Raw genomic sequence first — 17,713 nt, forward strand, 5'->3', positions numbered from 1 at the left:
CAGCCAGGAACAGTCTTGCAAGTCATTGATTCAGGTCAGGCCACATGTATTCAGTAAAGCTATGCCATCCTAAAGTGGTACTAAATGTCACTGGTCCTGTTGCTTTTTTTATATCAGCAGGCAATCACGTAAGTGATCCTATACTAATTATCCTTTAATGCTTATAATCCTAAAAGCAGCTATACTGTTAGTCACCTTTTGAGCCAGGAACAGTCTTGCAAGTCATTGATTCAGGTCAGGCCACATGTATTCAGTAAAGCTATGCCATCCTAAAGTGGTACTAAATGTCACTGGTCCTGTTGCTTTTTTTATATCAGCAGGCAATCACGTAAGTGATCCTATACTAATTATCCTTTAATGCTTATAATCCTAAAAGCAGCTATACTGTTAGTCACCTTTTGTCATATTTCAGTCATTCTTTGCAAGTGGTTGCTGAATTTTACCCTTTTTGGTAGTCATGAAGAACAAGGAACTAATGTAGCATTCACTATGTGATGGGAGTGGAATGCAGCATCCTTGAGGAGTAAATTCACTGGCTTAAAATAAATTAATCTTTTTTGCAGCTGCTTACTAGTTTTTCTTTGCAAAAGAGAAAACTGAGAATTCTAAGATGTTTCTTCCCCTTCTTCTCTTGCTCACACTTATGAGGCTAACAGAAAGTAATTTCCCATTCTTTATCACTACCTGAAATACCAAATACAAATACAACTACAGGTTACTCCTAAATATCATTCCCAGATTAATGGTGCTTATCACTATCTTTGTTCAAAGTCCTGCCACCTTTCTGTTCATGTTGTTATTGATAACTAGGTTAAACATTTCGAGCAAAAATCTGTCAGTTTATCAAGTAATTTTTTGAAATGTTAATTACTTACTGTTCAAGAGTTTTAAGTGACTCTCTAGAACCTAATTTTTCATTTAACATGCTGATCTATGTGTGCTAGAACTTCTGCATGAGGTACTTGAAAATTAAAAGATGGTATATTAAAAAAGTCAGGTGAATTTAAATGCAAAGCTAAGGTCTTTGGAGGGATGGGGGACAAGAAGTGGTGAGAAAGAAAGTAGAGCAGAGTGGGGTAAAGTACATAACTTCTCTTATGTTTAAATATAATAAAATCTGATCTCAGTGGAAGAATAAAGGTGTTAATATATACACAGTCTTAAAATTTCTACAAGAAAGTTAGAAAATATGTTGTAACACTTCATGGTATGGTCTGAAGTAGGTACAGCTAAAATTATACCTGTTAAAACAAATTGGTATTGTCAAACATATGCATGTTTGAACTTGTGAACAAGTTTGTGCAATAAGCAAAACAGGCAGTTATTCAAATGGCAGTCTTCTAATTGACTCTAGGGCCAACTAACTCACTAAGGTCCTTGAGGTATGATGCTTCCCACATCTCTCTAGGAAAACCATGGGAAAGGAAATCTCCCCTGTTCTGTGGGCAAACAGCAGTGGTGTACTGTTCTGACTTGTGAGCAAAGGTGGCAGGTAACACCCAGGTGGCAAGTAACACCCAGCTGGCTTCAGAGCTGGAGCAAACATGCTGGTTCCTCCTGATGAATCTTTATGGACGGTGTAGATGTTTTTTAAATACACATCTAAAACCATACTTTTAATCGTCCTCCTGCTAATACTGCACCATAGTGGTCTAGTTTAGTAAACTTACTTCCTTCTCCTTAAGCCCTATAATAAAGCCTTCTTACTTCAACTGTCCTTTGCATGGGCCTCTGTTGTCCCTAAAATTGATGTTGCTATGTGTTCATAATACATTTCATGCACTTTTTTTATCCATTGCAGTTAACTTCCTGTAAACTCTTTCTTCCCTTGAGTGTATTTTGGGGAGAGTTGGGGAGGAACAATGAGTGAATCTACCAGTATGGAACAAGATTTGAGGAACAAGCATCTATAGTTAAGCTCCTGCTGGGGTTTTTTTGGGTACCTAAGAAGTATCCTAAACTTCATTAGGAATAGATGCTTTACTGCTGCCATTCACTCTCATCTTTCTGAGTATCTTCTTTTCTCAGATGTCTTTATCTTACCTGATAATTCTAGTGGCTTTCACTGCGAGAAAAACAAGTTTCTTTGCCCTTTTCTAAGTATCTTAGAGTATCAGAACCTGATTAACAACTCTAGCAAATGCAAAGGCTTTTAAAGGAACTTCTGGATTAGCATGGTATTTACATTTGCATATGTAATTCTCTAACTGCAAGTTTCAAAACAGATAAGTACACTGTGCTGATGGCAGCATGTAGTGCGCATGCTTCAGAGGAAAACATCTTGAAGACTGTAGAACTGCTTCTATCAAGGAATGCTGACCCTAACCTTACTTGCAGGTACCAAAAAAAAACACCCATGTCTGTGAATACAGCATAAAATTTAATATTATTATACAGAGACATCTTTATAGACATAGCTGTTGTAGGTTAAGATGACGTGTACTTCATTAGCTTTTTGTAACTTTGCTGCTGTCTGTATAAGGAAAGAGGGGTGCCTAGATATTTATTTCTCCTAGTACAGTCATTCATCTGAGTGAATAAGGCTATGGTCAGTTTTATCAAATCTAAGTATGTTCCTCAGCCGAACAAGTTACAAATTTAAGCTAAAAACTGATTTTAATATTTTGGTTGACTGTGGTATAACAGGAAAAAGTATGTCCTCTGCCTTTCCTAAATCATATTGCCTCTTCTGTATGAGGATGTAAATTAAATCAGTTAATTCTTTATTTAAATTCGTGTCCTCCTTTTGATTTTTTTTGTGGGTATCTAGCTACATTCCTTTCACAGACAGCCTCCTATGGAAAAAGAAAACTTCTCTGTAAGTAAAATACATTTATTCCAGTGCAATATGGAGTAATCCAGATTAAAAGAAGATTTAATCTCCTTTTAAAAACAAGTAACAGCTTGTTTCTTGAATTACCACTTTGTGTCTCAGCAGTCTGAAGTAGTGCATTGTGAGATGTCTGTAGTTGCATAGTCTGATGCAATGTTTCATTTTGCATCGAAATGAAAGAAATTCTGGGCTGACCCAGGATAAACTGTCCTCCCTCTGCTGGGGAAAAAAGGTACTGTTTGGGTCAAATTGAAACTGCTTGTTTTTCAACTAACTGAAATTCATGTTTTATACCACAGCTCTTTCACCACATTACCAGAGATATGTGGACTGTGTAGCCCTCTAAAAATAATAGAATTGGAGGCCAGTTGGTTCTCGTTAGTAGAACTGAATTACTTCATGCCATGAACCTCACTGTGAGCAGAGTACTGATAGGAGGAAACATAGTTGTGCTGAAATGCCATTGAGTCTGGTACCTAATTTAAATGCTATGCATTTATTCTTATCAGAGAGGCTAAAAATTGTTCATGAAAGACGACAAAGCTACAGACTCTGAAACAATTACATGTTGTTGCCATCAGATAGCTGGGTGTTAGGATAAACATTCTGCTTTAAAAAATGGGGGAAGTCTTTGTTTGATTAAACTTGGTCCTGGGTGTTTGAAAATGTAAGCCAGAGTGCAAAGCTGCAGGTTTAATCTGGAAAGGACTTTGGCTAAACTTTGAGGGGGAGAAAAAAAAAAAAAAAGTTTGGAATTTGAAGGACAAAACTTTATTTATAAACTTAGAGTATGTTATGCATAGTTTGTCTTTATATACAAATATTTACTTGCTATCTTTTTGTTTCCTAAGACCTTATGCTAACATAAGAGTTATGCTTGCATACGTCAGATACAGTGTCCACTTGTGGTTTTTTCACTTTTGCTATTGCAAAATGTCTTTCTCAAATGAAAAGATAAATGAAGTGACAATCAGAAATGTTGTATTTGTACCAAACAAAAGTAGAAGTTAAGTGACAAGGCCTGGATTTTTCAAAAATCTTTGTGCTGCCTTTATTTCTTTTCAGTATTTGACATTTGTGCGTACCACTCCATCATTAGAACTGCTCAGCCAGCAGCTGCTGCTTCTTGTGGGCTTCTTCCACTGTGTTCTGAAACAGGGTGATGAAACACATCAAACCAGCTTCTGTGAAGGGATCAAAACAGACCTTCTATGTGGCAGAACAGTCCCACTTCACCCATTTCATTAGAACAAGCAGGATGTTCTGTAGGAGGGCATCAGAACTCTCAATGAGTTGAGATTACTGTGAGAGTACTTCCTGTGTGATCAGTTTACCGCAGGTGTTAAGAACTAAGGTTCACATTATTTGGCTGTCTCAGCACTTAAGAACTGGAATGATTTTAGGAAGCTTCTCTTTCGTCCACCAACAACTGGAATGTGTGTGAATGCAAAGCAGAATATTTGATTTCCATGTAAAGGTAGAGTTTGGTATTTATCCTTTCTCTGTTGTGCTGTCAGGGCAGCCAGTAGGCTTTTTTATTTCATGACATCTGGAGGTGATACACAGAAACCTGCAATTTTTTTTTTTTGTCTAATTCATGAAGTGTGTGTAGAGTGGGGAAGGACTAGTGAGAAATAAACTGATTTTTGAAATTCATTTTGAAATTCATTCATTCATTGAAATTTCTAATTCATGAAGTGTGTGTAGAGTGGGGAAGGACTAGTGAGAAATAAACTAATTTTTGAAATGCAGTCTAAGAGAAGGTGGGCTTAGGAATGGGTAGGTAGATTTTTTTTTTTTTTTTTGCAATAGGAGAGAGTACTGTGGAGAAAGTATGCAGTAGAGTTATTTCTGATATTTTTGCTAACTCAAAAGTTGAGACCTGAATACTGATGGCTGTAAAAACAGTTTTGTTGATGAAAATGTAGTGTATCAAAACATAAGTGCTAACAGGAGAGTTTTGAAAGACGAACAAGAAGTAAGGTAATGGCTAGGTGAAAAAAGAAGGCATTGTAAGACCTGCTCTGTATATTCTTTGTAGAAGAGCCTGAGTGCTTCATTTAAATGAATACTACCTTGAGAATTTTGTTCTGCTTCTTTTGTATCATTCACCTACCTCATGCTCTAAAATGTAAATTATATACTTTGTCCTTTTTTAAGGCCTGGAAATATTTAAGCGTTTTTTTTTTTAAACTCTTTCAACCTGTGGTGCTTTCTTAAAGGTACACTGATTTTCTTAACATTAAGCTGTGATTTCATTGTAGGCAGAAGGAAGAGGCATGACCAACTGATAACTAAATTACTGTTTCTAGAATTAGATGTCATAGGTTGTTTAGTAAATATGGATTTTGGTGATTACATCCTCCAAGTTCTTGTTTACATAGAGTAGAAGAATCCTAATGGCTTTGCCGGTAAGGACAGTGGTTTGAGTTGATGTTTCATGCTAATATCTCATTGTTAGAAGAAGGTATAAATAGGTGAATGACTGAAACCTCCTTTATTTTCACATAAGTTCTTTGTCTCTTGTTCTGTATGGGATATATGGAGGTTTGATTTTGTTTGTGTGGATTTTTTTTCCCCTCACTCTTAAAATTTCTGACACAGTTGAGTCATGGTCAATGACCAAGCCTGTCTTCAGTGTTTCTGGTCTAAAATGGTTATGGATTTTGTGTATGTCTAAAGAAAAGTCTTCAGAAAGTCTTTGATTTTTCTTTTTCTTTTTTTTAGTATTGTAAAAACTAGACCTTTGTCTGTCTTTTGTCATTGTACAGATAAAAAGTTGAGCTTGAAGCATACTGTCATGTACATGAGTGCATGTACATGAAAATATAATCACTGCTCAGCTCTGGTATTAAGTTGCCTACCTATGTTCATTTATGCTTACATTCAGAGCAGTTTTGAGGACTATCAAAAATGGTTTCATGATGAAAGTTTGGTTTGTTTTGCCCTCTTGAAAGGATGATAATGGAAGGGGGAAATTTTTATCGCTGTATTGCTCAGCTTACAAGGTAGGTCTTTCTTCAGGTTGCGTAGTCAGAATAAAGCAATTGTGTAACACCTCAATTTTAGCAAGATATTTATTGCTACTGATAAGATAGTAAGTCCGCACTGCCACATAATAATTTCAAAGACCTTGACATTATCATTGTGTGATAGTTAACCATGCCAAATTACAAACAGTACATTTCACTAAAGGTAAATAGCCTGGGAAAAGTTAATGCACTACAGTGCATTTTTATGGATGAGGAAAGAAAATCAGGGAATTTAATACTGATTGAGTCAAGATCTTTGATCCACTTCAAAGCAAAAAAATACCTCGTGGTGTTAACACCTATTATACTTCATGACTTTCAGAGTTGTTTTTTTTTCTAGCACTATGAACTCAAGATGCAAAGACTTATGTTGGTCAAACATGAGGACAGAGAAACTAAATATAAAAAATCAGATGCAAAATCACATTTACCAAAGTACTCTGTTCATCTGGACTATGTCCATACATATCTTTCCTTTTCTTGTCTGAGTTAGGGAGGAGTCAAATGCATGGTAAATGTGCAAGTTCTGTAAGTTTGGAAGAGTGGCTTTTGAATGTAAGTGTTGAATCTTGTTCATCAGATCTTTGGGTAGGGGGAAGGAATCTAGACACCAAAATAGGTTATTGTACTTTTCCCAGCTAGTATTGATTGTACGGTGGTAGTGACAGACTTAAAACTGTTGATCATAGTTTCTGGGCAGAGGTATAAAATACTTGGGCACAGTAGGAACATTAGATGCTATTTTTAACAGAGGCATTCTGACAATGCACGGTAGTGTCTTGGAATGTCACCTGAGCAGCCTTTGTGTAAAACAGAAACAAAACCTCCACTGAAATCCATTAGCATTTTATCAGCAACATTCTATCACAAGTATATTAAACTTACTGTCATTGCTAACTAGCTTACCCTGATCATGCGTTATTTGCATAGAACTGGTTTGGTTTTTTTACATGACTGAGAATTGCCCTTTCATTAGAAAGGTAGAGTAGATTTCACATGTATGTGCTGAATTTCTTGACTGCAGACTTTATCCCCACTTTGAAAGTAAAGTTGAAAACAGTCTGAGAAGTTTCTGATTATGTGAATAACTGATTTGTTTTTCTCCTTTACACCAAAGTGTGCATGTTTTTAGCTAAATCAGCTTAAATCAGCTTGCTTGTAAAAATGTGAAGGAGTAAGGATGTAGGAGGACAGGGCAGGATAACTGGGAATGTCATAGCATAGAGTTCTGCCATTCCCACTGTTAATTTTTATACTAATCCCTTTTATAATCATATCCTTAGTATTTTTCTAGTCATATGAAGATAACTTTGTAGCTGTTTACCTTCCCACCTCTGTGTGCTGTAGGACTTACACAGATTCCTTTTTTAATTTTAAAACAATCATGTAAACAGAGTTCAGAAGCAGAAAGGTACAAGAACTGGCAATCTGAAATGAAGCCTAAAACTAGAGAACCTGAAACTAAGCTGTCACCTGTTCCAGCCCAACCTTCTTACTAGAACTGTATGTTCCATTCTCCTAACAAGCTCTGCTTCAGGAAGATAGAGGACTCTTTTACCTTGGTCCAGCAGATAGTGCCTGGAGAAAGTACCTTGCACTGAAGTATATTCTTCCAATACTACTTGTTGTATAGGGTTTCCCACCTCATCACTTAAAACTCCAGCAAAACAGGAAATGGGCAAATAGCTTTCCTTCTGTTGCTGTGGTCACACTGTTACCACTTCATTTCTGAGTTCCAAGCTTAATGTACGGCACTAGTGTGGTGAAACTGGCTCCAAAAGCTTCTGAAGATGCTTCCTCGTTATCTGAAACACTGTTCAGTTGCAAATCAATAGACTAAAATATTAGTTTCTTGTAGCTTCATTTCCCTGCTTTGGAATCTCAGTAAGGAAAGATTGAGACTAAACTCATAAAGTTAAATTGTTTTCTACCTGCTGTATTTTTTTCTAACATTAGTGGTGCACTGGTCTAGTTAATAAACATATATCAAGTTATGAGACTTTACATACAGCTTATACTTCTCAAGATCACCAACCTGAAATACTGATTTTTCCATAGATATCTCCCTGATGGAAGGAAACCTGTGTCTAGATGGAAGACATCTTCTCTTCCTCTCATCCCTCTTTTGAAATTTTCCAGGAAGATGAACTTTGTCTTGCTTGAGAGCGTGATCTCAAACATAAGAATGTGTGTTTGTCAGGTGTGGTGAATTCTGCACCACAGATTCAACTTAGTGGTAACCCACAGGTGTTTGGGACACTTTTCAGTGAGATAGCTAGCTATCACTGTATCACCTAGTTTTATTGTGGCATGTGGTTATCCAGGATAGGAGGCTCCAGGTGGTAGCTTTTAGGCCTGTTGCCCTCATCTTGCTCTCTTGTGATTACGTTTGCCCCATTTTTTTGACAGGATGAAGGTGGAGTGAGCCTACAGAAACCTCTTGTTATATCTTTGTGTAGATGTCACGTACCAAGTTTTGGATGTCCCTGAAAACTGAAAAACCTTTTGGTTTTGTCTTTTTCTCCAGTCTTAGCATAAAAGCAGGAAGACCTAAAAATAGAAATAAACAAAAAAGCCCCCTTCATTTGCATAGGACCACTGAGGAATTCCCTGCTTTTTGTTTAGGTGCTACATAGTTGGAACAGACATCATGCTGAATTAATAAATTGCTTATATGCCTTTTAAGATGTTTACTTATTTATTGACTATCATTTGAGTATCATCTTCAGTATGGGAAAATGTCATGTGGCAAATTGTGCCAAATTTGAATTGAAGTCCAAACAGAAGTTCAAATTGTGCCAAAATTGAAGTCCAAACAAAAGGACTTCACAGGTGTTTGGACAAGAAGGTCATCTGCAAGCCAGGTTGCTGAAATGCAAATATCTGCACAGTTTCTCAAGATTTTGAAAGGATTCTTCAGATCTTTTATCTAGATGGTTATTGCTGTGCATTTTTAGATTGCAGTAAGATGTACCAATACATTTAATTTCTCTTCAACTTTAGCAAGAAACAGTGGATTTGGCATTGAAGCTTGCTGTTATATTTGTTGGGGGTTCTTTGCAGGGTTAGAAAAACAGGATTTGTGTTCCCTAATGCTCTAGTCTCCCTCTTGTGGATGTACATGTAGATGGACCTTGCTTTCTGAGGTGGTGCCTATGCAGCATGTGTCCAAGATATTAAACCCTCATATATAGTGGTGCGTAAATGCAACTGCAAATTTATGTAGCACTATATATGTTTCTACCCTGAAACAGCTTGTAGCCTTTGAAATTAAAACTCAAACATTAATATGGAATGCTTTAAGTACTAATTGTGTATTCATGTTGGTGGACCTTTTAAATGTCATGTTTACTGGGTTTTACTTAAAAATGGGGAAACTTTTTCAGTGGCTTTAATGTCATAGAGTTGTTGCCTTGATTTCAGATACCATGTCTGCAGTACTGTAACCATTACATGATGTTCCTTGGAGAAAAGACTGTTCTGTAGCCTCTGAACTTTTGTTCAGTGTTTTTCCTTTGAAAAAGCAGAAGGTAATTGTGAGGTAGTACCAGTGTGCAAGTTGGGGGGGGAGGGGGGGAGGTTGAGAGCAGAAGAAATTAAAATTTAAAACGGGCATGAATGGACTGTTTTTGTAGTCAGAGGTAAATACTTCAAGGGTGATAACATGGAAAGTCTGTCAAAGGCTACCTGCCACTGAATAGAAGTAAGTGTGAAAGTGAGTATCCACATTGGGCAAGCAAGTTTGATTTCTGTTCTACAGATTATTAGATTTTAATCAACTTCTGTTCATTCTTTCAAATATAGATACCTATAGATATCTGTCCATGTCTATATATAGATAATTATATCTTGCTATCTCATCAGTTACTTGTTAAGTTACAGGGGCAAATTGTACAGGTTTTTTTCTCTATAGTAATCTTCATAGGATCACAGGGTAACTCAGGTCAGAAGGGACCTCAGGAGGTCTGTAGTCCAACTTTGCCCTTTAAAGCCACCTCCGCTATGACATTGGGCTAGGTTGCCATCTGGTGTCAAAACCCACCAAAGATGGAGGCTACAAAACTCTGAGCAGCCAGTTCCACTGATTGACTGTGCCTGATAGTAAAAAAAAAAAAAGTCTCCTTATATTCAGTCAGAACTTCTGCCTTTGCAGTGTTGATGAACTAAATCAAATTAGTTATAAATTGATGAAAGTCTTTTCATTTCATTACCAAGTTCCTTTCTCTTACTGACTGTATGTCTCGAAGGCCTGGTTACCTTTCATTTTGCTTACCTCCAAGTAACTTACTTTTTTTTCCCCCTATCATTTCCCCATCATATTTCAAATTTATAGTATGACTGGATTTTTTTTCAGGGTACTTTTAACTGTGTTTGCATAAGACAAAATATTATCCTTTTGTGAATGAGCAATAACAAAGAAAGATGAGCAAAGCCTTAGTTCTGGCAATACGCTGCAAGGAGGCAGAAAGTATGTAAAGCTTTCGTTTACATACGCTTTTCGGCATCCCTCTAGTGGTCGGTATTGAACTTACTATTAAGAAACGATATTGGTAAGAACGATCCTCCCCTCAAGTGTATCCTAACAAGACAGAATAATCTTTTGACAGCAGAATTTTGACACAGAGCTGTACATTAAAAGCAGTACATGATACTTTTTCAGGAAAAAATACTGCATTTTAAGATACAATAAATTTTAACAAAACATCACTAGTAAAATATTTTACCTTAATTCTGAATACTTCATAGTGACCAGAAATTCCACATCTTTATCCACCAGTACTGCATTTTTTTAATTCTGTGATTTTATTCCACCGAAGAATAAGCATCGAGTATCTGGAAAGATACTTTTCTAACAATCTTTTGAGCAATTTTTTTTCTTTCAAAATATCCAGAGTAGTTAACAATGGCTTCATCTTATAAGCATCTCGGTAGAAGCATAAGATCAATAGACTGTTGTCATCATGGTTTTGGGGTATAGAAAAAAGAAACAGAATAATGGGAAAGGTGGTGTATATATAAGTACTCACTTCTTCAGCAGTTGTTAGAAATAGTAATGTATGAAGGAGAGAAAGCATCAACACATACACTTCTGGGAACAGAAAATAAAAATAGGGTGAAGGATAGAAATATTTTGACATGCATTTAGATTTAGTACTTGAAGTTAAGAGCTTCAATATGATATTTGTATGTAATTCTTGGAAGACTCCTCTCACGCGTACTCGGGTCTGAATGGTGATACTACGTGTGCACCCTCCACTATTGCACTGCGCCTGCGCACACCAGCAAGAGTTGTGTGACCTGTGATTCTTTCTTTTGCTTATGTTGTTTTTACCACAGAGGGTTTTGAAAGTATGTACATAGTTGTTGTTCTTAATATTCTTCTTGTTAAATATTCAGTTGTGATTTACAACTTTGCCCTCCACAAAACTGCAAATTTCTTTTCAGAACTTTGGATTTAAATTAAACTGTATGTAGAATTCGTCACTTAGGCTGTGTCTTTTAAAAAGAATTTTTTAAGAAAAAATGAAAATGCCGATTTTTTTTTTTTTTTTTAATTGAGGTGAAAAAATAGGTGACTTGCTGATACTCTCTGCTTTTCGTAGGGTGAAAACTCTGGTCTGCAGTTACACCTATCCCCTTCTCATTAAGCTGGTCTGTGCTAAATAAAAGGCCTGCTGCTGGGTCTGTGGTAGCAGCAGAGGGGATGGTCTTTAAAAACCGGTTTTGTGTAGTTCAAGACCAAAACAGGAATGGTTTAGTCACCAAGCTACCATGTTTCATAGCTGCAATGTGTTAAGGTTATTTATGTGTTAATGAGCTATTTGAATTTGGAGGTGATAAAACATTGATTTCCCCCACCCCGAAGTACTATAGGCCTATATTCTAAACTCCCGGGAGAGACTGGTTTCCTCTAAGTTTCCTTCCTGTGGAGGACAACAGTTGACTACTTGACTTCATTTCAATCAGAAAATAAATGTCAACTCTTAAAGTATTTAAAAATTGCTAACTGGACATAAATGAGTGGCTGAGTCTGTACATTCTGTTAAGTTGACCCTTGTGCTGAAACTTGAGTTTGGAGTCTTGGGCTTTCATCCTCTGCTTAGTTCTTCTTCAGAACAGAGAATCCTCACAGAATTGAGGTGCTGTACTTAATAATGCAGTTGGATTTTGATATCTTGAAATAATTTTTTTCACCTGTCCCTTTTTCTTTCAGGAGACAAATGACTCCACTGATGTATGCAGCTAGAAAAGGCTATTCTCAGGTTGTTGCTTTTCTTGTCGCTCATGGATCACACATAAATGCCCAGGATGAAAATGGATATTCAGTAAGTGATTTACTTCTGTGTGTTGTAATTAATGATAAAAATTTTAAAAAGCAAGAACCCACAAACTTGTTTCTAAGTACAACTTTCTCAGAAATACTTATTGGTATATTCTTCGGCTTTAACACCACTTGGAGATTGATTTGCATTACTTGTCTTTGACTACAGATTCTGCTGTGTAAGAACTTTGTGAAGGTTGCATTATTGATTGAACCTCTGTTCTTTTTTGTTCCATGAGTAAAACAAAGTTGTTCTTTGCAGGCATTAATATGGGCAGCACAGCATGGACATAAAAGTGTAATTTTTAAGTTGCTTGAGCTGGGAGCTGACAAAAATCTACAGACTAAGGATGAGAAAACAGCAGCAGAGCTAGCAAAAATCAATAAACATTCAGAGGTATTTAATTTCTCTTTGAAATGCGAATTACATGTTTTGCCTCAAAAATCTGTTCATTAATTGTATAATTTTCTGTAGAAGTGTTACTTTAAATAGAGCAGCTAGTTGAATACTTGTGCTATTAACTATATAGACTATTTTCTGTTATATCCCAACTTTTCACAGGGCTTTAAGTGCTATAATGTTTTTGGAACTTTTTTCAGAGTCCTTGATTTCCGATTTAGAACACAGATCAAGGGATCATTCATGTTAGTACCATTGATATGAGATACAGAAAAATAACTTCTTGTTTTTTTCATATCTGCCAAAGTGTGTGAGAGAATGTGGATATCAAACTAATTTGCAGTGTATAGTTTCTGATTGAATTCGGAAGTGAAAAGGTTAAAGATAAAAAAGGGGGGAGTTGGTACGGGCCATCTTCAAAATCCATTGTTGGGAGGGAAGAAGGTATAAGATAATGTAAATTGGTCATCAGATCATTGTAAGAGCAGCCACTAATTATCAATGTAAAGAGAGAACTGCTGAAGACAACATGTATTCTCATAAAATAAATCTGTTTACTTCTGTTATCAAATGATGTATCATGGATCAATCAGACCAGATTCCTGTGTATTTTGCTTTGGGTTGCTCTTACCAATGATGTGGCTTTTTGCAGTGGTTCTTCAAAAACGTATGTGAATTGTAATTCACTTTACAGCCTCTCTCCCTCTCTCCCTCTCCTTTCCTTCTCTCCCTCCCCCAAATTTCTTTAGGTTTATTGATTTTTCTAGTAACTATCTCAAAACTCATACAGGGGCAATTCAGTTTCTGGAATCCATCACTGATGCATAGTGATGTCTGGCAGAAGGCTTGCTTCTTTAATCAGTTGAAAGAATCCCTGTCTGTCAGAAGTAGTTAACTTAGATTGTCAGTTGTAAATTGCTAAATGTTGGGTCCGTATATGCCCTGGAAATGGAGACATTAAAATAGTCGTATGCCTTGTGCTCTTTAGATAACTTACTCCCTTGAGTATTTAGAACTCTTGTCTACAAACCACAAAAATTAGTATGTCGGTGTATTGCTGCTTCTGTAGAGACAGTTGCTAATGTTTTTAGACTACGTTACATATACCGTTTTGCTCTGCGTTAGTTTATCGTTGTGCTGGAATTTGGTTAACTCAAAAACGCTCTTGATAAACTTTGTGGTCTTAGTCTTAACTCCTCACTGTAGTTGTATGCTTTAGAGAAGAAGTGGCAGATGTTTCATGTTCCCTCTAAGTAGTAATTTATGATAGAACTCTTTGTAGTCTTATCCTGTGTATTTCTTTGTGCATTTTGAGTTTGAATAATAATTAATACATTTTGGCTCTTTCAGATTTATAGTTTGCTCTCTTTGGCTGCAAATCACTTGCAAGGGGGATGCCATGAAACAATTAAGCAAGAGGCTATCTACAAATTTCTGACAGCTGCTTCTGACCATAGAGTTGGGTAAATACAGTCGTACTGTAATTTTACCTTATAAACATTCCTAAGAGATTGTATTTGTTCATATCAATGATTAAGTTGTACTGATATATATTGTGTATGGTTGGAGTGCTACCAAGAGTCCACAGTAAGTGTATCAATGTACTGTTAATTTTTCAAGATTGCAAAGTTCCTTTGCGTTATAGACAAAGAGCGTGCTCTAGATCTTTTCTTCCTCTCACTTGGTGTAAAATATAGTAGAGCCAGGGTCCAATGTCACTTCAGTTCATTACAGCTCTGTTAAATTTGTGTGCTCCCATGTTTCATACTCTGTGTTGTGTGGTTACCTTCATTTGATGTTAAATTTTTGATGCTTTCACTGAATGCCTGTTTTCAGCTTCATGCCACCAGGAAGAGCTATGCCCTTTTCTTTTTTTCTGTATATATGGGAGCCAAAATTAAGTATGAACACAAGTTAAGCTCTAGAACTTTTTGCATAGCATGCCCCTGACCCTGAAGCTTGCAGGTGTCCTATGACTGAAATAAGCCCCTGCTTCAGCAGATTCAAAGACCTCTGATACGGTTTTGTCCCAGAATGTGTTGGCTAAGAAATCCTCAACAAACCATCCACTTGCCTCCTTGGGCTGCATGGTCTTGAGAAAACAACTTCTAGTGCCTATAGTCTGTTCTGGTTGGTCAGATTGATTCTTTGTGTCCCTGCTCAGCTAGGTCATGCTGAATTTGAAACGCCATAGTTCTGTATCATTAGCCTGATGCCAGTTCACTAGGTAGCAGTTCACACTGAGGTAGTCTCATTCTTAGAGTACCTCAGTTCAGGCAAATCCTCACCAGGTTCCGTTGATAGATGAATGTATATGTCAGTCATATTTTTCTTCTCTGGCGCTTCAACCACAGTGATCTTAGAGTTACTTCTTGGAGCAGAGGGGTAAAGACTTTGCATGGTAAAATCAACTAGTTATCTATGCTATCCTATTTGCTCTTCCATCTTACTAGTCACAGATTCCTGAAGGCGTTTTTCTGGGCATATGTCCCCATCTATGAACCAGGTCTCCCATGGGATCTGTCTGCTCCTTGGGGATCATCTTTTGAGTCCCTATATACTTGCTGTGAAGGTGACAATCTTTTGAATAGCTTGGTCTTCTAGTACTCTTCACAAAGATTCATAATTCTAGATAGTCTCTACTTAGTGACCTCAGTGTTAGAACAGATCTCTCTTCTCTAGGTTTAGGTTATTTAAGAAGTTTCCCAGGCTTTTTCTCATGTAAGGAAATAAACTAACACTACGCAGCCGTTATCCAAATGGATTTAGTGCTGTTCAAACCTGACAGTGGCTAGAAGACATTCTACCAGTGTCTTAAAAGCTTATCAAGATTACCCAAATAAGGCACTGAAATCCTGAAGCCAACTTACAATACTTTGTGGCAGCCAGATGTCTAGCTATGCAAATGTAATTCTGCATTACACAATTCTTGTGCTTACAGGGTTTCACAAGGTTTCAGTAGTCTTTTTCTAAATTCTACTAGTTTTCCCTGCATTAGATGAGCAACTGATTTGTTTGTATGAACAGGCATTTCTGTCAAGCTCAAGGATTTTTATATTAATAATGGCTAATTCTGATGTTTCATAACTTTGAGCATTTCTGTTAATTAGTAGAACTCTTGGTTTCAGGAAGCAGTCCTCTGGAGTGTACCAGATGTCTGACCTGTTCTTACAAATACAGCTTACCCATTTCCACATACATACATACCAACCACCTAGTGAGTTGTTTTTTTTCATATGCTGATAGCCAAGAGGTACACTGATACCTATGTTTACTCCATTATAGTTCCTTGAGCTGGATGTCTCCTTCCTGCCATTTGCCTGCATAATTTTCATCACAGGCATTGCCAGTTGTCTTCTCCAGTCCCTGTTCTCTCAGTTGCTCCTAACGCATCATCTCGTACCTGGGTATTAGTTGTGCCCCACCATGCAGGATCAGTGAGTATAACTTGTCGTCCTTGCTGCTGCATCATTTTGTCATTCTTAGGTAGTGAGTGTAGCTTCAGTCGTTGCTGTCTGCTGTCCTAATCAGACAATTTTCCTGGCTCCAGAGCCCTGGACTACACAAGGAAATGCACATATCTGTCAGGAATTTGCTTTGTTCAGCTCCTGGATTAGGTCTTTTTTTGGTTCAGGGGCTTTCAAGTTATTGTTTGTGTGCTGAATAGCCCTTTCTTTGATCCTGGGAAAAAAACGTCCTTTCCTTGCATCTTTAGCAGAACCAAAAGTCTTGAGTTACCCAAGGACTCCCGAAACTTTTGCAAACCAGGCACTTTGAATGCCTACATGAAGACATTTCGTCAGTGCAAATCATTCACGCACTGTCACCTTTTGCCAGTTGAGGGGCATTGGCTGTACATACAATGTTTGGATGCATAGGTGAATTGCATACTTCGAAGACTGGTTGTTGCTGTGTGTATGTTGAGGCGGGGGGAATCAGGCAGTTCTACACAACTTCATGGCAGGGACGATGGCTTTAAAGTCTCTTAAAATTATTTTAGACTCTTTATATTTTGCCTGCTGACAGAAGGCATGCTCACAGAATTATTGACTTGTTACAGTGTGGAGGCAGCATTAACTCCTTCATCTGTGATTTAAGGTGTCCATCCTCATAAAGGGATTAGTACACTTAAATACCAGAAATCCTGGAATGCAAGATTCTCAATGTACAAACCTGATATATTTTCTCACGTATTCAGAACAATTTGCAGAGAGATTTGTTTGGGTTGATGGTTGTTTGCAGGGTGAGGGGGGAGTGCTTGCCTCTTCTTTTTTTTTTTTTTTTTTTTAACCAGATTTTGATAGGCGCTCTTAAAGTCTTTGATGTGAAAAGGGGACAAACCTTCATTTTAGGGCCTACAATAAGATAGAGCAAATTATCTCTTAATTCAAGGTTTTGGCAAAGGATTTGCTGTAGCAACTGCAGTAGTCCTTTCTGCATTTTGTATGACTTGCTTTTTCGTTTTATTCTGTCCATTACAGTTGTTCATCTGATTGTTGAAAGCCATTTAGGTTTTTTTTTTTCCCCTTATATTTTTATATCTTTTTGTAGGGCAGGGAATCAAATTTGATATTTTACCTTTGTTTATAAATGTTAAACTGTGAACCTACAGTGGGTTATACTACTTCCTCAGTCTACCTTCTGAACATCAGAAGACTACTGTCTTCTGATAACAAATTTTTGACTGGACTAATTTCTGATATCTTTAATTATAGACATTCCTGTTTTCTTCATAACCTTTTTTGGTTTAAAAGGAACCAGAAGGGTAACAGCTGTGGGCTGAATCCAATTTATATGAATGTTATCTGATAAGATTACATAGTTATCTTCCTGAACCCCACTTCCAAATTTTTCAGGCTTTTGTGACCCATCTTTAAGGTTGAGTTAGAACATTTTGTTACTTAAAATGACATTTATTTCTGAAATCATTCCCTTTTTAGGCTCAATTCAACTCATTAGATTGAAAAGCCATTTATAAAATTTTGATAGGTTAAATTGTACCCTAGGATGCTTATGAGATACTGTCATACCTACTGTCATCAGTAGGCATGTACAACTTTAGGTTGCTCCTCCGTGGTTTGTCTGGTGAGCTTTTCTATAGTATTTTGTTCTGGATGTCTCCCCCC

General features: G+C 37.0%; 1 protein-coding gene across 1 annotated transcript in view; it reads left to right on the plus strand.

The window, feature by feature from the left end:
- ASZ1 (ankyrin repeat, SAM and basic leucine zipper domain containing 1) overlaps window positions 1–17,713 on the plus strand; it is a gene marked incomplete at its 5' end in the record, with an annotated part of 38,598 nt that overhangs the window by 6,750 nt on the left and 14,135 nt on the right. Inside the window, 4 exons of the mRNA XM_010290272.1 lie at window positions 2,226–2,337; window positions 12,080–12,191; window positions 12,450–12,584; window positions 13,938–14,050. Coding sequence (XP_010288574.1) covers window positions 2,226–2,337; window positions 12,080–12,191; window positions 12,450–12,584; window positions 13,938–14,050 — 472 coding nt within the window. The remainder of the gene's footprint in view (window positions 1–2,225; window positions 2,338–12,079; window positions 12,192–12,449; window positions 12,585–13,937; window positions 14,051–17,713) is intronic.

The sequence above is a fragment of the Phaethon lepturus genome, unplaced genomic scaffold (assembly GCF_000687285.1).
Source record: "Phaethon lepturus isolate BGI_N335 unplaced genomic scaffold, ASM68728v1 scaffold657, whole genome shotgun sequence".
NCBI lineage: Eukaryota > Metazoa > Chordata > Aves > Phaethontiformes > Phaethontidae > Phaethon > Phaethon lepturus.